We start from the raw sequence: 22,049 nt of genomic DNA, 5'->3' as shown, positions 1-22,049 counted from the left end.
CACTGTTTGTTTATTAATTCAAATATTGAAATAGTTGATTGTGTGAATTTGGGAGAGATTTTGAGAGTCTTGGACTTTTTCTTAGACCTATTTATCTCTCTTCCTATGTATAAAGTTATGTGCACCCTGAATGGCAATATACAATGATCACCCTGGCTGTTGTGGCTCAATGGACTGAGTGCGGGTCTCTGAACCAAAGGGCCACTGGTTTGATTCCCAGTCAGGGTACATGCCTGGGTTGCAGGCCAGGACCCCAGTAGGGTGTGCACAAGAGGCAACCACACACTGATGTTTCTCTCCCTCTCTTTCTCCCTCCTTGTCCCTTTCTAAAAGTAAATAAACAAAATCTTTTTAAAAACTTTAAAAAAATATGATGATCACTACATATTTAACATCAATATTTATTCAACTCTGGAGGTACTCTACTCAAGATTCAGAGGACTTCCAGAGATAAGACTTTCATAAGCTAGTTCTAACATGTAAAATCAAATGCACTAAGTGGTGCCTCTCTATGCCCTGTAGGTATGATTAACTTATAACCCTACAGGGCATATAACCCTGTGTAACTTATATCATGTGCTTTGTCATTTTACTGCTAGTGAACACCACGGTCATAATTAACTGAGTGAACAATAACTCAACACAGTACTTTATTTACATTTCTCAACCTACAAAATGAAAGTCGATATTTGTAAAACTAATATACTGTGCTGATTGGTGTAAACACCTTCATTTTTACTGTTATTTTGTTTTGCTCTTCAGTAAGACTACACAATGCAATATACACATGATATATTAGTAGAATTGTACACTTGAAATCCATATAGTCTTATTAATCAATGCCATCCTAATAAATTTTTTCAAAAAACTAGTGATGTCTGGAAAAGAATCCACTTATATTTAAACATTTGGATCGAATCACTAATATCATATTTAAATTTGGATTAAGTAAAAATTGAATAATTTCAAGACTATAGCTACTTTAGTAGAAATGTAATCAAAACAGCTACTTTGCATGCATAATTATTACTTCATTCATTTATGCAACTTTTAGGTATATAATCCATAGTGATATTCACACATAGAATACTACATAAAATTCAAAATATGATGTGTATGTATGTATATATATATATGTATATATACATATATATATATATTTACACACACATATATTACAAATGTAAGGTAGTTTGAGATGTGCATGTGACAGTTTTGAGCACAAAACAGATGCTCATTACATAATCAGTGACTTAATATTCAATTCCTGCTTTGTCAACACATATGTCAGCACTGAAATGCTCACTGTGGTAGGAATAAAGCTGTGAGTTAATGTAACCACTGCCATGGACAAGCACACAAATTGACAGGTTTTGAGTATGGTTATACAAGCAAGAGTACACACATACATATAATGGAGATGCGTCTTCAAATCTTAATGTGCACACACAGCAGGCCCTTGTTTCTAATGTTTTAACTCAGATCTTTGCTTCCCATTCATGACCACCTTCCCTTTTTCCACCTTTATTTCTGGCTAAGCAGGGTGGAAACTTGAGAGCCGAGAGCTGGGTTGGAGGGCATCATTACTGATGAGAGAGGGTGGTGGAAATGAATTCAAGGATACCGTTCAGTGAGTAAGGGCATGTGTCCAGGCAGAACAAGGAGACCCAGATGGGAAATCTTAAGTATGTGTGGACTTCTCAGAACGACAGTTAGACGGTCCTGGAGAAGACAGCCATGATGAGTCCAAGGCTCTGTTCCATCACTCATTCATTATACAGGGTAGGGCAAAAGTAGGTTTCCAGTTGTTTGCATAGAAACTAATACAATACTTAATAAATAACTGCACAAGAATAAACTCTGTATTTTGTGTACTCATGCTGGAAACCTACTTTTGTCTTACCCTATACAGCTTTGGGAAATTGCTAAGCCTCAGGCTCCACATCTGGAAAGCCTCCAAGATTTTTTTACAGGTTTGGGTACTGTCATGTTTACGGAGCGCAAGTGTGGTACATGTTGGGTGCAAAACGAATCCTGGTTTCTTAGGCTATTTGTGAGCTTTTCTGCAGCAATCTGTTCCTCTTGGGACTCGTTCATGGTCTGCTTTGCGACAGTTCCACCAGTCTCCTAGTGCGAGGCCATCTCCTCTCTGGCCACCTTATCTCGTTCACCTTTGGAAGTTGGCATGGACTAAGATATGAATGGACCCCTGAAATATAGTCTTTTCAACACCCTGCTTTGCATACCAAAAGAACTTTACACAACGATAACACACAACAGAATTAAAGAATTGAACAGAATTTAAGTAAACAGAATTAAAATATTCTTTGAAAGGGCAGGACACTATTTCTGAGAGAAGTGATTAAAGTGGAAGGGCCAAGATACTGGCAGAAGAAAAGATTTTGGAGAATAAGGCAATATAAAAATTTGATCATATGTTTGCAACTCTAAAAATGCTGTCTTCTTGGGAAAAAATAGTGCATTTTGAAAGATCCATCTGTAGCTTTCTGTCAGTCTATCTGTCTATCTATTTGAAGAGAAATGAAGAATGCAGGATGTGAAATACTGTGAGATCTCTCAGACTCAGCAACTACCATGTTGATGCTATACCATGAGTCTTGCCATTGACTTCCCTAAGGGGATTCAGTGAATTCTGCAGCACCCACAGGAACATTGAAGTCTTCTTTTGAAACATACAAAGGGATTGCCCCTATCAAGAAATAATTTTAAGACATTTACAAATATTTAAAAGAGAAGGCATTAATCTACTACCTTTTAAATGAGTATATTTGGCATACATGTTACATATTTTTATTCTTGTCAGTCCTGTTTCCCGATGGTCCTACAGCAATTCAGGCCAAATGATAAGGCCTAGTTGCCAAGGGACATGAGTACAAGAAGACATGCAGCTGGTGGCTAGAAAGAGACTTCATCACCAAGAAAAGGAAAGGATGAAACTGTTCACACAGGAAAGAGAGAAAAGTGAAAGAGAGAAGGATGAGGTCAGTATCTTCCTTTGCCCCTGGTCTCCTCAAGGAAGGAAGAAGGGGAAGAACCTGAGAGTGTGAGCATTTACCCAAGAGAGTGAGTTTTCTTTAAAAAGATGGTTTTAAACTGCAAAGGAATAGTAACAGAGATATTATAATACAATATAAGAGTAATATCATAATATTAATAATTCTTATAATTATGATATAATAGTAATAGTAAAAGAATAGCAACTGCTTTTCCTGTTAACAGCAAGAAGTTTGGACCAACTAAAGAGAATTGAGCCACAATTTATTTCACAATTTATCTTTAATGTTTAAAATCTTGATCCAGTATGTTTTTATAATACTCTCATAGTTACGATTTGGCTGCACTGACCTTGAAAATTTCATTCCCTGATGCAATCCATCCATCAGCCTTGTGTGCTCCCGCACCAGTAATTCTGAACCCTACGATGGTAGACAGTTCAGAACCACACTTTCTGAGGGTACTTATATAAATGTATGGTTTGCAATCCCAGCAAAACACAATAGTTATATTTGGATTTTCTCTGCTGTGTCTTCCTTCCCTTCTAGCAGTTGTTTCAAACCACTGTGCCACCCTTCAAATCTCCTGCTGTATCTCCTTTTCTCAGCAGATGAACATCTAAATGAAACTGCTCTTAATTGCCCAGCCCCTCTACTCCCTAGCAATTGGTCTACATTCCCATTTGGGTTATCCTGCCCCTCCTGTCCATCGCTCTTCCTTCTACCTCTACTCTGATCCCTGTCCTCCCAGAGCCAAAGCCCCTCAGTTAAACCCTCCCTCCTTTATAGCTCCCATTGCTGTTCAGTTCTGACTTCTTCCTCCTGCTGATACACATGCTCCAGTCTATTCCATATTAAAATGCTGACTTCCTTGAGCAAGCAATCACCTTTCAGTAAATATTGGCATGCCTCTCCTCATTATAGCCAAAGTAGTCATAAGGGAATTTTATGTACTTAATTCTTCTGATTTCATACCAAGAGCATGAAGAGGTGATCAGGAAAGAGGAAAACTCCAATAGATAAATGGCAGTGTTCAGCTTCAGTGTTAAACAAAAAATAATAAATTTGCAATGTTGATAACATACTATTTTTCTCCAATTGGATTGATGGAGGTTAAGGAGAATGCTCTCAGTCAGGGCTTATAAGGCTCAGAAAAAATATGTAATGTCTGTAACATACTCCAGATAGCCACATGAATTGCAATAGTATAACCATTCTGGAGAATAAGTTGCTTATTTACATCAAAAACCTTAACATATATGTTCCTTTTATCCCAACGTTTAAACTATATAAAACAGATCATAGCAGTAGTAGTTTTAGTACTAATATAGTTGAAAAGATAAAATTAGTAGTGTCTAATACTACTAATTTAAAATGTGTTTGACAAAATTCATAATGAATTGATTTCTATTTCCGACCCATATTATTTACCATTTAATAAAAAGTGACCCAAAATTCCAAATCATTGAATTGCAAAACATGCATCTTCAATATGACAGGAAAAAAAGAATAGGCTTGATTATAGCCAACATTTAATCCCAATCCAAATATGCTATTTATAAAGAAAATGAGAAAAGGAAACACCATGAGAACACCAGAACTTCTATGAACTTTTAAGGAATAAGCATTGGCATATTTGAATAATTATTATTAGAATCTTACGAATCTACTAATTTACAGTTTTGGCTTTATAGATAAAATTAGAAGAACTCAACTTGTTACACAGATTTCTAATTTTTGATTCTGGCTCTACCATGTACATGCTGTGATTTCAGCCAAGATAACTCATCTTCCACACTTTATATTTTTTCTTTTATAAAATGATGCTGTTGAGCTAATGGATCTCTGACATGACCACCACCTCCCTAATGCATTGAGTCTATGATAAAATACATTTGATTAATAATTTAAAAATAACATAGGTAAAGTATAAGAAATACAACTTACTTGTTAGTAGGGCATCGACAAAAACATTTTCCTTGGTGGGATTTTCGAAAGTTATAGCAGTGGCTGCTACTTCATTAAGGAACGTGGTCATTGTTTCTATTTCAAGTGGCTGGGGAAACAGTCCTACTCCAGAAAGGAGGAACTTCCATTCTTCAAACTGTTTAAAGATAAACATTCATAACACGTATGTCACAATTATATACATTTATTCACAACACTTAAAAATTTTGGCAGATAAAAAAAGTCTGGTTGTTAATATTTAACATGCCCTGTTTTATTTTTCTTTCTTTTCAACATTTCTTTTGATTTTATTGAAAAAAAAAGACAATCCATGTGTTTTTATACTGATAAAAAGGAGGGCACAAGAGCAATATTCAAATAGTCAACATATGTCAATGCATATACAGTTATTTATAGCAGTATTAAAGAGCTATCTTAATAGAAACCTGGCATTTTTGCTCAAGGATTTTTTTAAAAGTCAACTTGTCTAACAAACTGGATACTATAAACTTCATGAAGTTTCCAAAATCCTAGGGTGAATTTCACGTGAAATTCATATAGTTATCACTATCACATAAAGACAAAGAGGGTGAGGCACAGAATGACATTCCATTAAAGGGCAGTGTGTACAACTGTTATTTATATTATTTATCTAGGACACTATAGATTCTGTTATCCCATAATAGGAAATCATGGCTCAAAAAGCAAGTGAAAGAGATTGAATGTGGCCATTGTTCATATCTGCTTCATAAGCCTGCAAAGTTCTGTTTCAAATGTTCCCTTTGTATTCATTTAGAATAGAAGTCCCCCAAGAGCACAACAGACTGCGACTCAGTTGCACACTGAATAGTTTACTAATGTTGTAAATAAATAAAGAGGTCATTAAATAAAAACCAATAAATGCAACAGCCTAGTTTATAATCTCTCAAACTACACAGATGTTTCCAAGCCCAAAATCCAGTAAGAGGAGGGAACCTTGCTTTAAGATTGTTTCAAAGCACAATGGGTGGTGAGAGGAAGTACATAGGATGCTGCCTCTGAGTAGGGAGAAATAAGGGCAAGTGTATCTGCATATTATCTTCAAATAACTATATCACTTTTAGTTAGAGATTCTACTTGAATAATGTTAGTTCACAATATTTTCACTTAAGATGTCCTAATTTAATTACATGTAATTGGCTGACTGGGTTCAATTAAATTAAGAACTGTGTTATGTAAATTACTTACATTTTGGCTACTCAATTAAATTAATCCTGGATGAAAGAAATAAGGTTACTTTGAACCATTGGGAATGAGCCAAAGTACAAAAAAAAAGAAGGTCATGCTTTCAGGTTTTTGCCAAAATGTCCTGGAATACTAGTGCTTCTAAGTTAAATCACATCCATCCTACCATTACGGGGCACTAGTAAACAACACTTGCCTTGGCATTGCTTAAATCATCCTCTTGGGTTCCGAGAGAGAAATTTCAAAGTGTCTCAAAAATTGTGCATTACAAAATAAGCGGCCGCTCTCTCAGTGGAGCCTGCCTGTGCCTATCCCCAGCCCCTTCCCCCAGGCAAATCTTCCTTGTAGTTGCCAAGCAACTACCTCTCTCTGTCCTAAGCTCCAAGGGCCCTTTTGCCTCTAACTTGTTTCCTGAGCCCAGTTCCTCTACAGCTCACCTCTGCCTCTGTGACTTTACAAAAATAAGATTTTTTAGCCTATCTTTTTCTCAAACTTCTTTGAAAGGAGACAACAGTGAAAGACAAAACAAAACAAAACACCTTTAAAGATCCAATTCCACTGTTTCTGAAAGATAAAACGAGTGGAGGTAAAAGACAGTCCAACTGGCCTGCATGTGGAGCAGAGCTCAGGGGCATTAGAGCTGGCTAAGAATCAACCAAATTTTCCTCGGAAAAGAGGAAAAGAGGACACCTTAGAAAAGAGGACACCTCAGTCACCAATAAGTCTTGCACTGACATTGGGACCCCTATATTATATGATTCCACTGTTTCTCAGATGGCAGGCTTCTTGGTGCCCTTGGGATTTAAAGTTCCTATCTCCACTTACTTTCCTCCCTAGCAGCACTCGAAGAATGACAAAATAATGATAAAGTAAAAAGATCTATAAAATTTCCATTGGTAGTAAGAGAGCTATCATCAATTGGCAATCTGTAGGTAGCTGTAAAAATAGTCATGAAAATAGGTTGAAGCCAGATGTCCTGGGTTCAGGTCTGTGTTCAACCTCTTACTAATGACCTGATCTTCTTTTCTGTGTCTTAGTTTCCTGATCTGTAAAATGCACTTGATAATTCTCTTACCTTGGAACTGTGGTGATAATGTCATGCAGCAAGATTAGAGATGCTTAAAAATGATTAACCATTGTTGTTTTTAAAAATTATTATTATTCAAGAATGCTGCACAGATGAAAGAGTGAAAAAGTAACATAGTTGCAAGATTACATGTTCTGCAATTTGTATTTAAGTTCACAAAAATTTGAGTCATGAAACCCAACTCAGAAAATTAACATACATGCCAGCGATTTGGCATTTAACATTAAAATTCATACGTTTTAAAATCTGGGTGTATATTTTCCTTCATTCAAGCAATCTAAAGATTTAAAAATGCCTTTTTTGATGCCCATACATGCACACTGCATACTAAATTTCCAAAAGTTTAATGAATAATTTACAATAAGCTTGTTCTGCTTGCAAAAATGTCAACTGGATGAATAATATTTACTTATTTTTGACTTTAAAATTTAACTAACTTGGCCCTAAGTTTCAACTTTAACTTTTAGGCCTAAGTTTGGCCTAAAATTTAACTTGACTTGGCCTAAGAATACTGAACCATACCTGAGCGCAGCTGAAGATAATAGAAGCTTGCTGACCAGTTCTGCCAAGAACAGAAGGACGATAGCGGACAGGTAACTCTCCGGTGCCATGAGGCGGTATGATCAGCTGTGTGAATTTACAAAGAAGAAAAAGAGAAACAAAACAATCAATACTTTGGCGTGAGTCAGCGCCTTTGTGTTCTACGTAAATGCTGGGTTGATGTTTGTGTGATTAATGTGTTGCCTTGTACACTTCTCCAATCTCAGTATGCCTGCTATGCCTGCTTGATGAATATCAGTAAAACAGCTGGTGATCCACGGTGTTTAGTATTGCTCATGCCACGTCTTCTCCCCAATGACCTCATGTAGTCACTCTAAATAAGGAGATCAAAATTAACTTTTTAATCTGAGTTCCAACCTCCCAAATAGAGATCTGCATTTTATTTAAGAACCTACAAATTATTGTCCATTATAAGATAAAGGCAAACACTGAGAACCTAATGTGTAGCCTGGGTGATGTCAAAAGAAATGAAGCGATTCTAGGCGTAGATGTAAGTCACGCTTCTTTAGTGTGACATGAAGTTTTCCTCCTTGTCCTATCCCATACGCACTCAAGGTGTGACTTCCTAGAATAACTTGATTCTGAACAGTATTAATTTGTTACTTCTTTAGCGATTATGAGCCAGCAACTTTATCACAATATATTGAGGACTTGAGGATACTATGTAATGAAAATGCTACACTGTGAATAATAAAATATTTACTATCAACACGTACAAAATAATAGAATGAGTGGTACATATCTAAAAACTACATCAACTATTTTTTCATGAGTTAATTTTTCCAGATAACTTTTGAAAAAGTAAAATTGCAATTTAGCGGTGCCATTCAATCCTTGTTAAATATAGCAGTTATTTCTAAATAAACTTGGATGACAAGAAAATACAAACACAGACTTAATTGTATATTTAGAACTGTGTTACATCCATATTATGTATGTGTGCTTTATCTACAGCAAATATTTTTATCTCCAACAGTTCTCTGATACCTTGAACATTTTGATAACTTGAGGTTATTAGTTAATGCACATTTAAGGAATATAAATTCATTTCAATATCAACCTTAGGGGAAAAAGTTGTATTTCATATATTCTTTATATTTAGCAAACATGAAAAAAGTTCCTCTCTCTATATAGGAAGGATATACATATATATGAAGTAAGCAATCTATTTCATTGGAAACACATGTAACACTTCATTAAATTTGATTTTAATTCTAGTAGTACCACTTGCTAAACATGTGGCTTAAGTTATTTTAGCCTTTCTGCCTTCAAATTCCTCCTGTAAATATATGTCAGAGACATGTGGTGAGCATTGAGGTAGTGCATACAATGAGGAAAACATTCAATGAAATTCCTTTATTTCCACCTAAAATTTATTGGAAAATGCATTCCTCATGTTCTCAAGGAAAAAACAATAAACACCATTGGTTGGAATTTAACAGAAGTAAACCTACTGGTTTAGTATAATGAGATATCATATATACATGTGTATCTATATGTATGTATATATATACACACACATATAATATATTAAACCTAGGACCTTTTTGAAACTTAAAAACATTTCATTACAAGTGCCATGACAATAACCAATTCCAATGTGTGAGCTTACACTGGATCCTAGTTGAAGAGGGGAAGAGTTGTGGCAGGTCAGAAAACTGAAATTTGAACAGGATACTAGATGATGTTGGAGATTATTACAGACTTAAGAGATATAAACTGAAGTATTTTGTGTTGAAAAGACATTATATAACTTACCTTCAAACTGAACAGTGAAAGGATTAAGATGTACAAATTGGCAGTTACAAAAAAGACATGAACAAAGTACAGCATAGGGAATATAATCAATAATATTGCAATAACTATGTATGGTGACAGGTGGTTACTGAATATATCAGGAGGAACAGTATGTAAGGTATACAACTGTCTAATCACTATGATATACACCTGAAATTAATACATACTGAAAGTAAACTATAATTGAAAAAATAAAATTCAAATTCAAAAACTCCTGAATGAGTAAAGAAAAAAAATGTAACAGATAAAAAAGAGAAATGTGGCAAACCATTAATATAAGAAACAAAGTAGAAATTTGTGCACTGTATTATTCTTTCATTTTCTGTATCTTTTAAAAATTCTTTGTAATATACCACTGGAGGGAAGCAAGGTTTTTATATCATTCTTTGCCTTGCTAATCAATCTGTGCTTCTTCATTGAAGCATTTATGGGTATTAATCAATATTTTAAAATCTTTACTGTGTAAACATGAGTAATATGCACCAAAACCATAAATAAAGTTATATATACATATCGGATATTCTTTCCATTTACTATCATTAACATTAATGAGTTTTCCTAATTTGCTGTACAGTGTATAATACTGTATTTAGTAATGTATAAATTTATTTTTGAGTCATTTCATAATATTTAAGTTAATACCTTATTTCATACTTAATATTTGATGAATGTATAAAAAAATGAGTGGAGTAAAAAACATAGTTAGAAATATTAAAGCAGAGTCCATATTCTTCATTATGTAATATAGGTTGGCATCTGCAATATAGTGTGTTTGTTTTCCCTTGGACCACAATTTACAGTCTTCTATAGAAGTAGTGATATAAACGATTATGAACAATGTCACTTATTTGTAGACTATATCCTGAATATAACATTTCATTTTAATGTATGGAAAAATTAGTGTTATGTAATTCGTGTATATTTTAACATAACTTTTTAAAGATTACACGATATATATATATGCAATATAATAGTAATATCTAATTTAACACATGACAGTTAATAATTAATTTCACATTATGATATCATTAGTTAGCAATGAGTGATTGACAAGAGGCCGGTAGTAAGATATAAAGAAATCACATTGCAGATATTTTAGCAATCTTTTAAAGGCAAATGATAAAACCCTTTATTTAAATACCTATCTACTGAGTAGGGCTTCATGATTTACTGTGAGGTCCTCTGAAGAGAATAATCTATTGCAATTGTTATTTTGAAATTTACCTGAAAGCATGGTTTTGATATTCAATGACTTATGTGATACATGCTTTGGAAACATAGATTGTGACGCTGAACCTTCAGATCTTATTTTGTTAGTGGGGGAGGAAAAAAGTGATAGAGGCCCATTGACAGCCTCTAGTCTTTGCCAGGGACTACAGCATGACAAAGTGGGGCTGAGAGAGGAGGAGAAAGGGGAGGAATGGCCAGCACTGTCTAGAAGTTGGGCAGGGGCGGTGGGCAGGGACTCATGATGGGGCGGAAAAGAACTGGCCTGTTGGGACCCTGGAAACATAGAATGACTGATCAGCCAAAATCACATTACTGGGAAACTACTGCAAAAAGTAATTACTAAAATGGTTAGAAATAAAGCAGTGTATTTATAATTCAGTGACAATGAACATGAATCTAACATATATAATGTCAAAGATGTATATGAACATTCTATTTGTTTTTTTGGATAAATTAAATGTGGGAGATATAATTATAAAATTCCATTTTTAAATTTCAGACATTTGAAATCTTACTAATAATTGAAATGCTAATGTTTTACAGTCTCTCAAAATCATAATCAGAAAATGCTCTCATAGTAAGAGGATACTTGACTTTCTGAATATACTTACTGGTGATTTGTGAGGTTCCAGGGGAAAATTAAAAGGATTATTGCTTTTTGCTTGCAATTTTAAGGTTTCATGTGTAGGATTAATTAAAGATATGGTCTGAATGATGTACCTAGGAGGAAAAACAAAGTTAGTATACTTGTTCATAAACTTGGTTCAATGTTAATCTTATACACTTGATGACTATTATGGGTTGAATTGCACCCCACAAAAAGATTAACTGAAAGCCCTGGCTGGTGTAGCTCGGTGGACTGAGCACGGGCCTGTGAACCAGACTATCGAGGTTCGATTCCCAGTCAGGGCACATGCCTGGGTTGCAGGCCAGTTCCTGGCAGGGGCCAGTTCCCAGCAGGGGATGCACGAGAAGCAACCATACATTGATGTTTCTATTCCTCTCTCCTTCCCTTCCCCTCTAAAGATAAATAAATAAAATATTTTAAAAAAAGAGATTAACTGAAGTCCTAACACCCAACACCCCAGAATGTGACCTTATTTGGAAATAGGGTTGTTGCAGATGTTATTCATTAAAATGAGGTCATACTGGAGTCAGGTGTCCCTGACTCCAGTATGACTGGTGTTCTCATATGCAGATGATATGAAGACACATGAGAAGATGGCCATATGGCCGTGAAGATGGAGAGCTAGTGTGATGCATCCATAAGGCAAAGAAAACCAAGGGCTGCATGCAAGCACCGAAAGAGAGAAGAGGCAAGGAAAGATTCTCTCCATTACTGGCCTCAGAAGAAGCATGGTCCTGCTGAAACCTTGATTTCAATCTTCTAGCCTCCAGAGCTGTGAGACAATAAAGTTATGTTGTCTTGAGCCACCCAGTTTATGGTACTTGCTATGGCAAGCCTATGAAACTAATGCAATGACTTGTATGAGTTTCAAAACAAGAATCCTATGAACTAATGACATTTTGCTAAATGAGATTGTCCCTGAGTCTCTATTTTTGACATCAGTGGTGTTAGGCATTGGGTACTAAAACATATCTCAGTTTTAGGAGTGATGTTTGCAAATTATTTTATAACTGCTACATCCAGGCAAAAAAAAAAGTTAATATAGTCTAGAAATAACCACAAAGCAAAATAACTTCAAGTTCTGTCCATTACATCAAGAAGATCCAAACTGATGATGAAGGAATAAACCTACTCCCTCAAATGTGGCTGGTATTTATAGTGAAAGCAAAGAATAGTCAAGAGGCTTCCTAATTCTCACTCCACCATAATTTCTGGTGCCTTTTGATATATAGCATCAGAATTGGCGTCCTGTAGCCATGCAAATCAAAACCACACTGAGATATCATCCCACATTTGTTAGGATGACTTTTTTTAAAGTAAAATATGTATTGGTGAGAATTTGGAAAACAGAGAACAGTGGCACACTGCCAAAGGGAATGTAAATTGGTCCAGACACTATGAAAACCAGTATTGTCTAGTCACTGTAGTTCTATATGCTACATATGCTATACACCTGAAAGTAATACAAAATAACATTGAATGTAAATTGTAACTGGATAAAAAAGACTATCAAAATGGTCTAGAAACATATGACAACGGAGTCAACCTCATTAGTTATGAGGAAAAGTAAATTAAAAGTACATCGAGGTGTCACTTCACATATGCCAGAATAGTTAAAATGAGTCTTCCAGTGCCCATGTTTTGGAGGATGTGAAGCAAATACAATTCTTATAGGACTGGTAGGAGTGTAAAAAGGTACAACCAATATCAAATTCTTTGTCATTATCGACTACATTTAAACAATATTATAGTCCCAGGTTGTGTACAATAGAAATGAGCACAACTGTGCAACAAAAACATATACAATGTTATAAACAATAGTTTTCAGAATATACCAAACCTGGAAAAAAGGTTCATCAACAGTAAAAAGGAATACTTTTCAACATCGAAGAAAGCAAATGAAGAATAGCACACAGAGCAACATAAATGGGCCAATAAGGCCCAACTATTAATTTAGAGCCTTACATGTAAATACGAGTGATACAAGCATCAGAGAAAATTTCTAACAGAAAAGAACAGAAACATTAAGACACAGACCAGGCCTTCTTAAAATGAGCATTCATACCTTAAGAGATAGGAGAGAAAATATTACAAACATGGAGTAAGAACTGAACATTGTATTTTTAAAAACAAACACAAGAAATATGCAAATAAAATAAAAACAAAAATGATCTTGGGCCCTGGCTGGTGTAGCTCAGTGGATTGAGCACGGGCCTGCGAACCAGACGATCGCGGTTCGATTCCCAGTCAGGGCACATGATTGGGTTGCAGGCCAGTGTCCGACAGGGGCCAGTTCCCTGCAGGGGATGCACGAGAAGCAACCATACATTGATGTTTCCTTCCTCTCCCCTTCCCCTCTAAAGATAAATAAATAAAATATTTTTTAAAAAAAGATCTTGGATATTAATAGCTGACATAAAAATTCAATAAAACATTGAAATATAAAACTGAGTAAATCTGTTAAGTAAAAAAAAAATAGAAATGTTAGGGGAAATGCAAAAAAAAGGTAAGAACATTATTAAAATAGCTCCCAAGTTCTAAATTCAAAACATAGATGTTGGAAGAAAGGAAAGAAAATAGAGAAATGGCATAATTCAAGATTTTCAGAAACTCTAAGTCATTTGTTTCCACACTGAAAGAGACCCCAACTACCTGGAAAACTGTATGGAAATAGAACCACATCAACATATGAAGAATTTTAAGGAAACCAGGTACAGTGAAAAACCATGAAAACTTCAAAGAGGATAGGATCCAAGACAAGCCTGGTTAAAAACATAGTTACTACCAAGTATGTGTAAGTATTATATCTTTTAATTGTATACTGTATGAGTTTGATTCAAACAAATCAAGTTTTTAAAAAACTATATTCAAAAATAACAAGAGGCTAAAAAGAAAGACAGGGCTAGCGCTTTTTAAAAAGGTTTTTTATTTATTTATTTATTTATTTATCTTTTTAGAGAGGAAGGGAAGGAGAGAAGGAGAAAAATATCAATGTATGGTTGCCTCTCGTGGGTCCCCTGCTGGGAACTGGCCTGCAACCCAGGCATGTGACCTGACTGGGAATCAAACCACGATCATGTGGTTTACAGGCCCACACTCAATCCATTGAGCTACATCAGCCAGGGCAAAGTTTTTACATTATTTTTTATTATAATTTTCCATTACCATTTATTCCTCCTATACCCTCTTCCATCTCTACTCATCCCCCTACCCCTGCAATCACCACCCTGTTGTCTGTGTCCATGAATTCTTTCTCTCTTTTTCTTTTTTGCTTGATCCCCACAACCTCTCATCCGTTGGATTGAAAAAAAACATAATTTTAAAACTGTTTGAATCAAGTGTTTTCATGAAATTGTCTTACATTTATTAATTATATATATATTCATATACTAATATATTTAGTACTAGTATGAGAGTTCAAAAGCTCAGCAACTTTGCATTAAGACAAGACCAACTCTGACATGTAAGATGCTCCAGACCTTTCTGCAGGGTCAGATAAAGTCGGGGATTGTACCTGAAATCACACCCTCAATCAGCTTCTTCCCTTTTCTTATGCTGCTTCCCTCATTTTTTGACTGTTTTTTTTCTAACTGGGATCACTTCCTTAACAAATTACTTGCAGTGATGTTTTGGCTAAAGATCTGGTATCAGAAGAATTCAGCACTCTTTTGGTGTGCTAAGGGAGAGAAATTAATGAAAAGGCAGGGATTTGCCCACTAGCAGAAATTTTGACTTGGTTATCCTTATGGAGTAGGACCAAACTTGGTGCCAGACATGTAATAAGAACTCAACCACCTAAATATACATGACCATATCTCAAGGGAATATGGTATTAACCAAGTGATCAAAGTTTTCTCAGTTGCCTATTGCTTACCCTCTGCTTTGCCTTGGCCAAACTTTAGGCAGCCTTCTCTCTTTCCAACAGCCCCCTGAACTCTGCCCATCTCCAAGCCTGAGCGAGCACAAAAAAGGTAGAACATGCCGCCCTTCTAGGCTTTTCCTGGGAATCAGCTTTAGCCCAGAGAAATACTTTTCTAATCAGTTCCCACCGGTCATTTTCCCTTCCTTGTTTAGCCCTACCAAAGATTCCACTTAGCTTTGTCTGCTTGTCTGTCCTTTACCCTACAAATTAAAAAAGCCTTTTCTATTTGATTCCGAGCTGCCTGCATATTTCTGAAATCAGAGCATTCCCCCATCACAACAGCCCTCTCCAACTATTTCCATAGCTCTTTCCCTCTCTTACAAAAATCGTTTCTCATAAAAGCTTCTTCTTATTAAGTCCTAACTTGTTTTTCTTTCATGTAAGTGTTCCACAGAGTAGTTTAAATATCGAACCTTCCCTGGTAAAGAAAATCAATTGAAAAAACATTCAGGCGTTATTTTAAAATGTTAAATACATTATAACACTGCTGTTTTAGAGAAACTTTTTTTCTTTCATAAATTTTATCTTAGAACAAAATAGAACTTACTTTCCAAGGTCACACTGCACTTCTGGCATTACGGTTGGTTTTGGCAATTCGACAGTAAATTTCAGTAAATACCAGAACTCTAGAGCCTTATCAGGCTGAAAAATGATGCTGGTGGAGAGAATATACAAACACTTATCAGCTGTTTTAGTGTATATAATACATTTGGCAGAAAAAAATATCCCAGTTATGATATCTGACAACAGCATTATGACACATTCTACTCTCACTGTAGATGCAGTTCTAAATTTTTCTTTCTGGTGAGAAAATCACCTCATTATTCAAGAAAAATGGTGCTGTTATTAATACTTGTTTAATAAATACCTGTTAAACAATGACAAATGCTTAGACATAAATAATTCAAATACCGTGAATGAGTATATCAAGAAAAGTTTTGTCTCTACCTATGATTAAATCAAATTTAGTTTGTTGAAGGAGACACATGTATGTTTTCCTGTGAAGACTGTCTACTAACATGCAGCTCTGGAGGGCTTCTTCATAATCAGCATGTGCTCGTCTCTGGGAGAACAGAGACAGAGCAGGTGACAGTCTGTGAGAGGACCTGGGCTGGTGTCCAAGCTCTGTCAGCTTGTAGTTGTGTGACCTTGAACAAGTCCCCTAACATGCTGGGCTTCAATGGCATCATTTATGAAATGGGAGCAACTATTGCTACTTCTCTCTCATGTTTACTTTGAGAATTTTATGGGTATATGAATGTAAAATACATGCCTCCATGATGATAACAGAGTAAGCAGTCAGTAAATATTACCCCAAATTATGTCTTTGAATGTATGCTGATAAAGAAAATTCAAGATTCAGTCTGTGCTCACAAAGCCTCTATAGTCACAATGGGGAGAGGAGACTAGCACACATTTATAATGGTCATCTATCAAAACAGTATGTTTTATAATTTGTTATGTTCTTATTTTCATGCTTCACATTATAAAAATTTTTACCTTCTACAACTTCACAATTATATTTATTTACTCATCATTTATTAAAATAAGAATTTTTCTAACTCCGAAAGGGCATATTAACTAACAACAGGCATTTTCATGAAATAATGAATGCATCTCATTACATATACCAGTAAAAAGTCTAGTCTTTATGGTAAATAAGTGGGGCATTACTTTGAAACAAATAAAGCTGATTATTTTACTATAAAGTATTTAAGGTAATCATGAACATAGAGGTATTGTGTCCGTATGCATGTACCTGAGTATACAGTACTAAGTTTTTCATAGTTTCTGTGCTATAAATGCACTTATCATTGTACTGTTAACACATGAGTGTGTATTGGTGCATGTTTGTGATGCGTGTGTGTATATACACAGACAGCCCCAGACTTATGATGGTTCAACTTACCACCTTCCAACTTTACAATGGTGCAAATCCATAGGCATTCAATTGAATCCATAAATCTAATTTGGAATTTTGACTTTTTCCTGTGCTAAAAAAGATACTCTACAATGTATTCATTGTGTTCTATGGTACTAAATAAAGCTAAAGCTACGAGCAAGTGTAATCTAAATGATCATAGCTTGCAAATAACCATTTTAAAAGCTTAATTTCAAAAAATCAACAGTAAAATATAATTCCATACTGAAAACATACCTTTCAGTTCTACAGCCTACAGCTGATGGAATATAGGATACAACATAGTCGATACAATCTTGTGAATTCAGCACAAATTCCTTGAGTCCACTAAGGGCAGGATTTGAAAACAACACTTGTATGTGAAGATTCATCTCTTTTACATTACGGAGAGGTATTTCAAACCAAATGCTCTCCTAGAATTACAGAGCAAATATAATCAGTTCTTAGTGTCTGCATACAGTCATTGTTCTATGCAAGCAAATACAATGAAAACTGTGATACAATATAAGCCTATTTGTTTTATTTTTCTCCTTGATCTACTACTGAATGTATTTCATTTGCTTTTAATCTTTTGCTTTCCTTGGTTAGTTTTGGTAAATGGTAACATTTTTTTTCGACAAGTTCTCCAAAAGATCTGTCTAGCTAAGTGCCAAGGACACTGTAAAATTGCATATAAAATATATTTTCCCTCAGTACCATTGTTAACATGAGGTCCATTTGTCAATATCCTCCAGTGGTAGTATCAATATTGAAGCTTCCGCATGCACGGGGATCACCTGTAGAGGTTGCTAAAGCATAGATTACTGGCCCTCTACTCCAAAGACTCTGATTCAGTAGATCTTGGACAGAGCCCAAGATCTTATATTTCTAAAACACTGTGGCTGCTGCTACCGATTTAGAGGACAGACTTTAAGTAACTCTGTACATTAGCATCAAACAGTAAGGACAGCCTGAAGTAAGAAGTCAATTTTTACTGATGATATCATTACCTTCCTGTTTAGATTCCTATGTTCTGTTCTTGTTTCTCCTGTCCTGCCCCTCGACTTCCCCACCACCCCCAGCTACACACTTAGTCCTGGAAGGCACTCTTCAAGTTCTAAGACATTTTCCTGATCCTCATTCTGACCCATCCTGGCTAATAACTTATTATTGAACCCCAGGACAGCCATTATTTCCACTAAAGTAAAAGGTATTAATGAAAGTAAATGTGTCAAAAGTGAGTAACAGATAGGACATATTTCAATTTTAACAAAGACCAGTTGTCTATAATGCCTTAACCTAATGAAAAGGAGAATGTTGGCCATTCCTGTCACAATTTAAAAATTGGTAATGGGTGTACTTAGTACGGGGGCTATTTTGAAATGTATCAAATCATATTACAGGACCGACCAAAAAATTTAAAAAAAAAAAACTGACACTAAGCTGGTGGGGACAGGTGGTGATGAGGAGAGAGTTAAATTCTTCACAAAATGTATCTTCAAGATAGACACTGCAGCTCTGTCCATGGAGCAAATATTTGCATGATTAGCCCTATATAAATAAAGGAGTGCATAAATGTTACATTCATACACTCTCTGAGCAGGAAAAATTTAATTCACTGAGTATCTGCAGTGAAAACTTCATACTTCCTACTCTCCATGGGCCTGAGTAAATAAAGATTATGTTTTGGCTCATAAAGCTTAAATTGCGTCAATGGCAATTCAATATGCACTGGTGGGAAGTATTTTTCACCATATTGTCTCCCAGAAGATAATCATTGAATTCATTATAAGAGAATTATTTCAGAGATCCAAAACACACAATAATACTCATTTAAGTAAGATATATTATTGAGAAAATCTTCAATTTTATTTTTTTTCAATTTGAAAAACATTAGAAAGTCAACAAATAAACAGTCCCAAAGGGTATTTTGAGATGTACCATGTAATTTGGAGGAAGTGATAACTCTAATCTGTCTCAGTAATTTTCCCAAACTGCAAAGTCAGTGCCACCAGTTCAGAACTCAGAGAAACCAGATCTGTAATTATAAATTGCCATTGCCCTGCTACCACCACCTGAATGTCACTGTACCTCCTGAAGTCATGCTTCCCACCCCCTACCTCCAGTCCTCCACCATTGAACCTGAGATGTACGGAATGATCTGGGGGTGAGGTGCGGATGAAGATGCACTGATAGGCAACTGAGGAGTTGTGAAAAACCCAAACTCCCGGTGTTCGTGTGTATTTTTTTAAGGATTTTATTTATTTATCTTTAGAGAGGAAGGGAAGGAGAGATGGAGAGAAATATCAATGTATGGTTGCCTCTCGTGACTCCCCCGCTGGGAACCGGCCTGCAACCCAGGCATGTGCCCTGGCTGGGAATCAAACCGCGATTGTGTGATTCACAGGCCAGTGCTCAATCCACTGAGCTACAACCAGCCACGGTTGTTCACGTGTACTTTGACATTTCCCATAACCTTGTGTCAGGAGGGCAGGAGAGCAACTATGAAAGACAGTGACAACAGAAAGATATCTAATTGCAGGAACTGATCCCTAGGAGTTACATTTCTGCTTAGCTGTTTAATGTAGCTTATAGGTGATTTTTCTGTCTCTCTATCTATATCTATATCAATATATCTATATCATAAGAGTATCAAAATATCTACATCAAAAATAATGTCATAAGAGTTGTGCATTATATTGAAATATGTCTTTCTCAGGAAAAGTTAAGGTAGGAAAAATCAATATAAAAAGGCCATGAGATAATTTTTAAAACTCCAATTAAAGAATTTTAAACAATTTTTCAAGATAAATTCAAAGCATAACATTTATTTTTCCTACCTTAACTTTTCCTGAAAAAGACATATTTCAATATAATGCAAAAGTCTTATGACATGATTTTTCACCCAGAAAAATACTAATATGAAAATATAAAGAAAAAAACATATAACAAAATGAATACCTGAAAATATATTTTTCATATTATGAAAGCTAAGATTTTAAACTAAAACCTTATTGAAAATGGTTGACAAATCTTATATATTGTTTTGCACTAATGTTTTTATATTTGATACCATGTGGATGAACAGTGCTTTTAACTATGCCCCTCTCTTACTAGTTTGTGGGGAGATTTCTGGGTCTCACCATTAATAACAGAGTGAATTTAATTAAAAGTTGACTATAGAATGAAAAAATAAGTGAAGAATCAGTCATGCAATTATCATTGACAACAGTTCAAATATTTTGAAGGCTATCACTGATTTAAAACTTAAAGAATATAAAATTTCGTTCACACACTTAAGTTTTGTTTTCAGAAAATATAGCTCACTGTTATGCTATATACTGGGATTACTGTCAGTGGGAAGTAGTGGTTACTTGCATCCTTCTCCCTCAGCCAAACCATATGACACACCACAGATTTTTGAGTTTAAACAAAATGGAACAGCAGATATTATTACATGTTAAAATTTCCAAGAAAATCCTAAATACTTTACCCCCACAGAAAAGGAATTACTAACAACCAATTTTTGTTTATTGGGAATATAATCCAATTTTTGAAAACTGCAGTAAGAAGTAAACAAATTAATGTGCTGTAAGGGCCTAAATATTTCTTACAAAAACCCTATTTTAGAGAGATTCTAACCATTCATTCATCTCTAAAGAAAATATGGAGATTGAGTTCAATGCAACAATAGCTGAGAAGCAGACAGAAAATCAGAGATTGCTTAGTATCTTGAAAGCTCCATTGACAAATCTGATGATTTAAGGTTTAAGTAAAATATTTCTCAGAAGTTTTGCAGAAAACAGCAACTGTAGTCAAACATATTAGGGCACAATATATAGGTAAGGATAACAGTTTTATACTTCAGAAAGTACTCAGAAAATATTTTGTTCAAGCAGTGCACAAGAGTTTATTTGATGGCATTATTTAAAATAAGACATGCTATCTCTACCAACTAAATTTTTATGTCCATGAATTAATAGCTCTTAAGTTTATATCTTAGGCAATTACTATTAGAAAGGTGGGAAAGCTTACTACCTTAGCAAAAGTATCACTGTTATTGGTAGCTTCTATGGAGAGAGTCGGTGGAAAAAGACTCCATTTCTCCACCAAACTCAGTTGAAAGTGCGCATTTAATTAGTACAGAATACCTGTCAGTAGTGGCAAAGAGAGCAATCTAGCAGCTAATGGTGCTAAGTTTTGCTCCTGCATTGTAATGTAAAACCACTCAATAGAAAGGGGGCTCAAGACTTGCATTTTCAAGTAGACCTTGAGAGGAATTTATTTCAATGTCTTGCTGAAATAACCATGTTAACTATTCACAATGAAAAAAAGCAATAGTATAATTGATAATAATCTGAAATAATATACACATAAGAAAAGTTATATGTATCCTACTGTGGTGTGAAATTAGGATTAAATAATAATACTGGATTTTTTGCATGGGGAGGAAAAAACCCTTTATGAAAAATTGGTAAAGGCCCATTTAAAAGTACATTATCCATGAAAACAATATATTCCCAAAAGGGTACATACAAATCAATTTTAAAATGAAAACACACTTATGTGCATTAAAAGAGACGGGTGATGGCTCTCTTACTTTTTGCTCAGTTTTCTTATGTATCCACATAAAGTGCCCTGATGGTGCGTGTTTCTCAACCTAAGTGACAGTCCTCACCATGCAAAATTGAGGGTTATAAAAATCTCAATTTCTACCCATCCATTCTTAAAGGGTTAAT

The 22,049-nt window shown here is 35.1% G+C and overlaps 1 protein-coding gene across 1 annotated transcript in view; it reads right to left on the bottom strand.

Moving 5' to 3' along the window:
* Positions 1 to 22,049, bottom strand: part of CFAP47 (cilia and flagella associated protein 47) — a 328,185-nt gene that overhangs the window by 55,697 nt on the left and 250,439 nt on the right. The window contains exons 51-55 of the mRNA XM_037067787.1: positions 17,569 to 17,744; positions 15,958 to 16,065; positions 11,472 to 11,580; positions 7,795 to 7,899; positions 4,962 to 5,118 (exon numbers count right to left, since the gene is read on the bottom strand). Of these exons, the coding sequence (XP_036923682.1) occupies positions 4,962 to 5,118; positions 7,795 to 7,899; positions 11,472 to 11,580; positions 15,958 to 16,065; positions 17,569 to 17,744 (655 nt within the window). The remainder of the gene's footprint in view (positions 1 to 4,961; positions 5,119 to 7,794; positions 7,900 to 11,471; positions 11,581 to 15,957; positions 16,066 to 17,568; positions 17,745 to 22,049) is intronic.

This window comes from Sturnira hondurensis, unplaced genomic scaffold, assembly GCF_014824575.4.
Source record: "Sturnira hondurensis isolate 20B ecotype Veracruz unplaced genomic scaffold, ASM1482457v3 Scaffold0017416, whole genome shotgun sequence".
Classification (NCBI taxonomy): domain Eukaryota; kingdom Metazoa; phylum Chordata; class Mammalia; order Chiroptera; family Phyllostomidae; genus Sturnira; species Sturnira hondurensis.
Note: the sequence above shows the minus strand (reverse complement) of the source record. Positions and strands in the feature narration are given on the sequence as shown.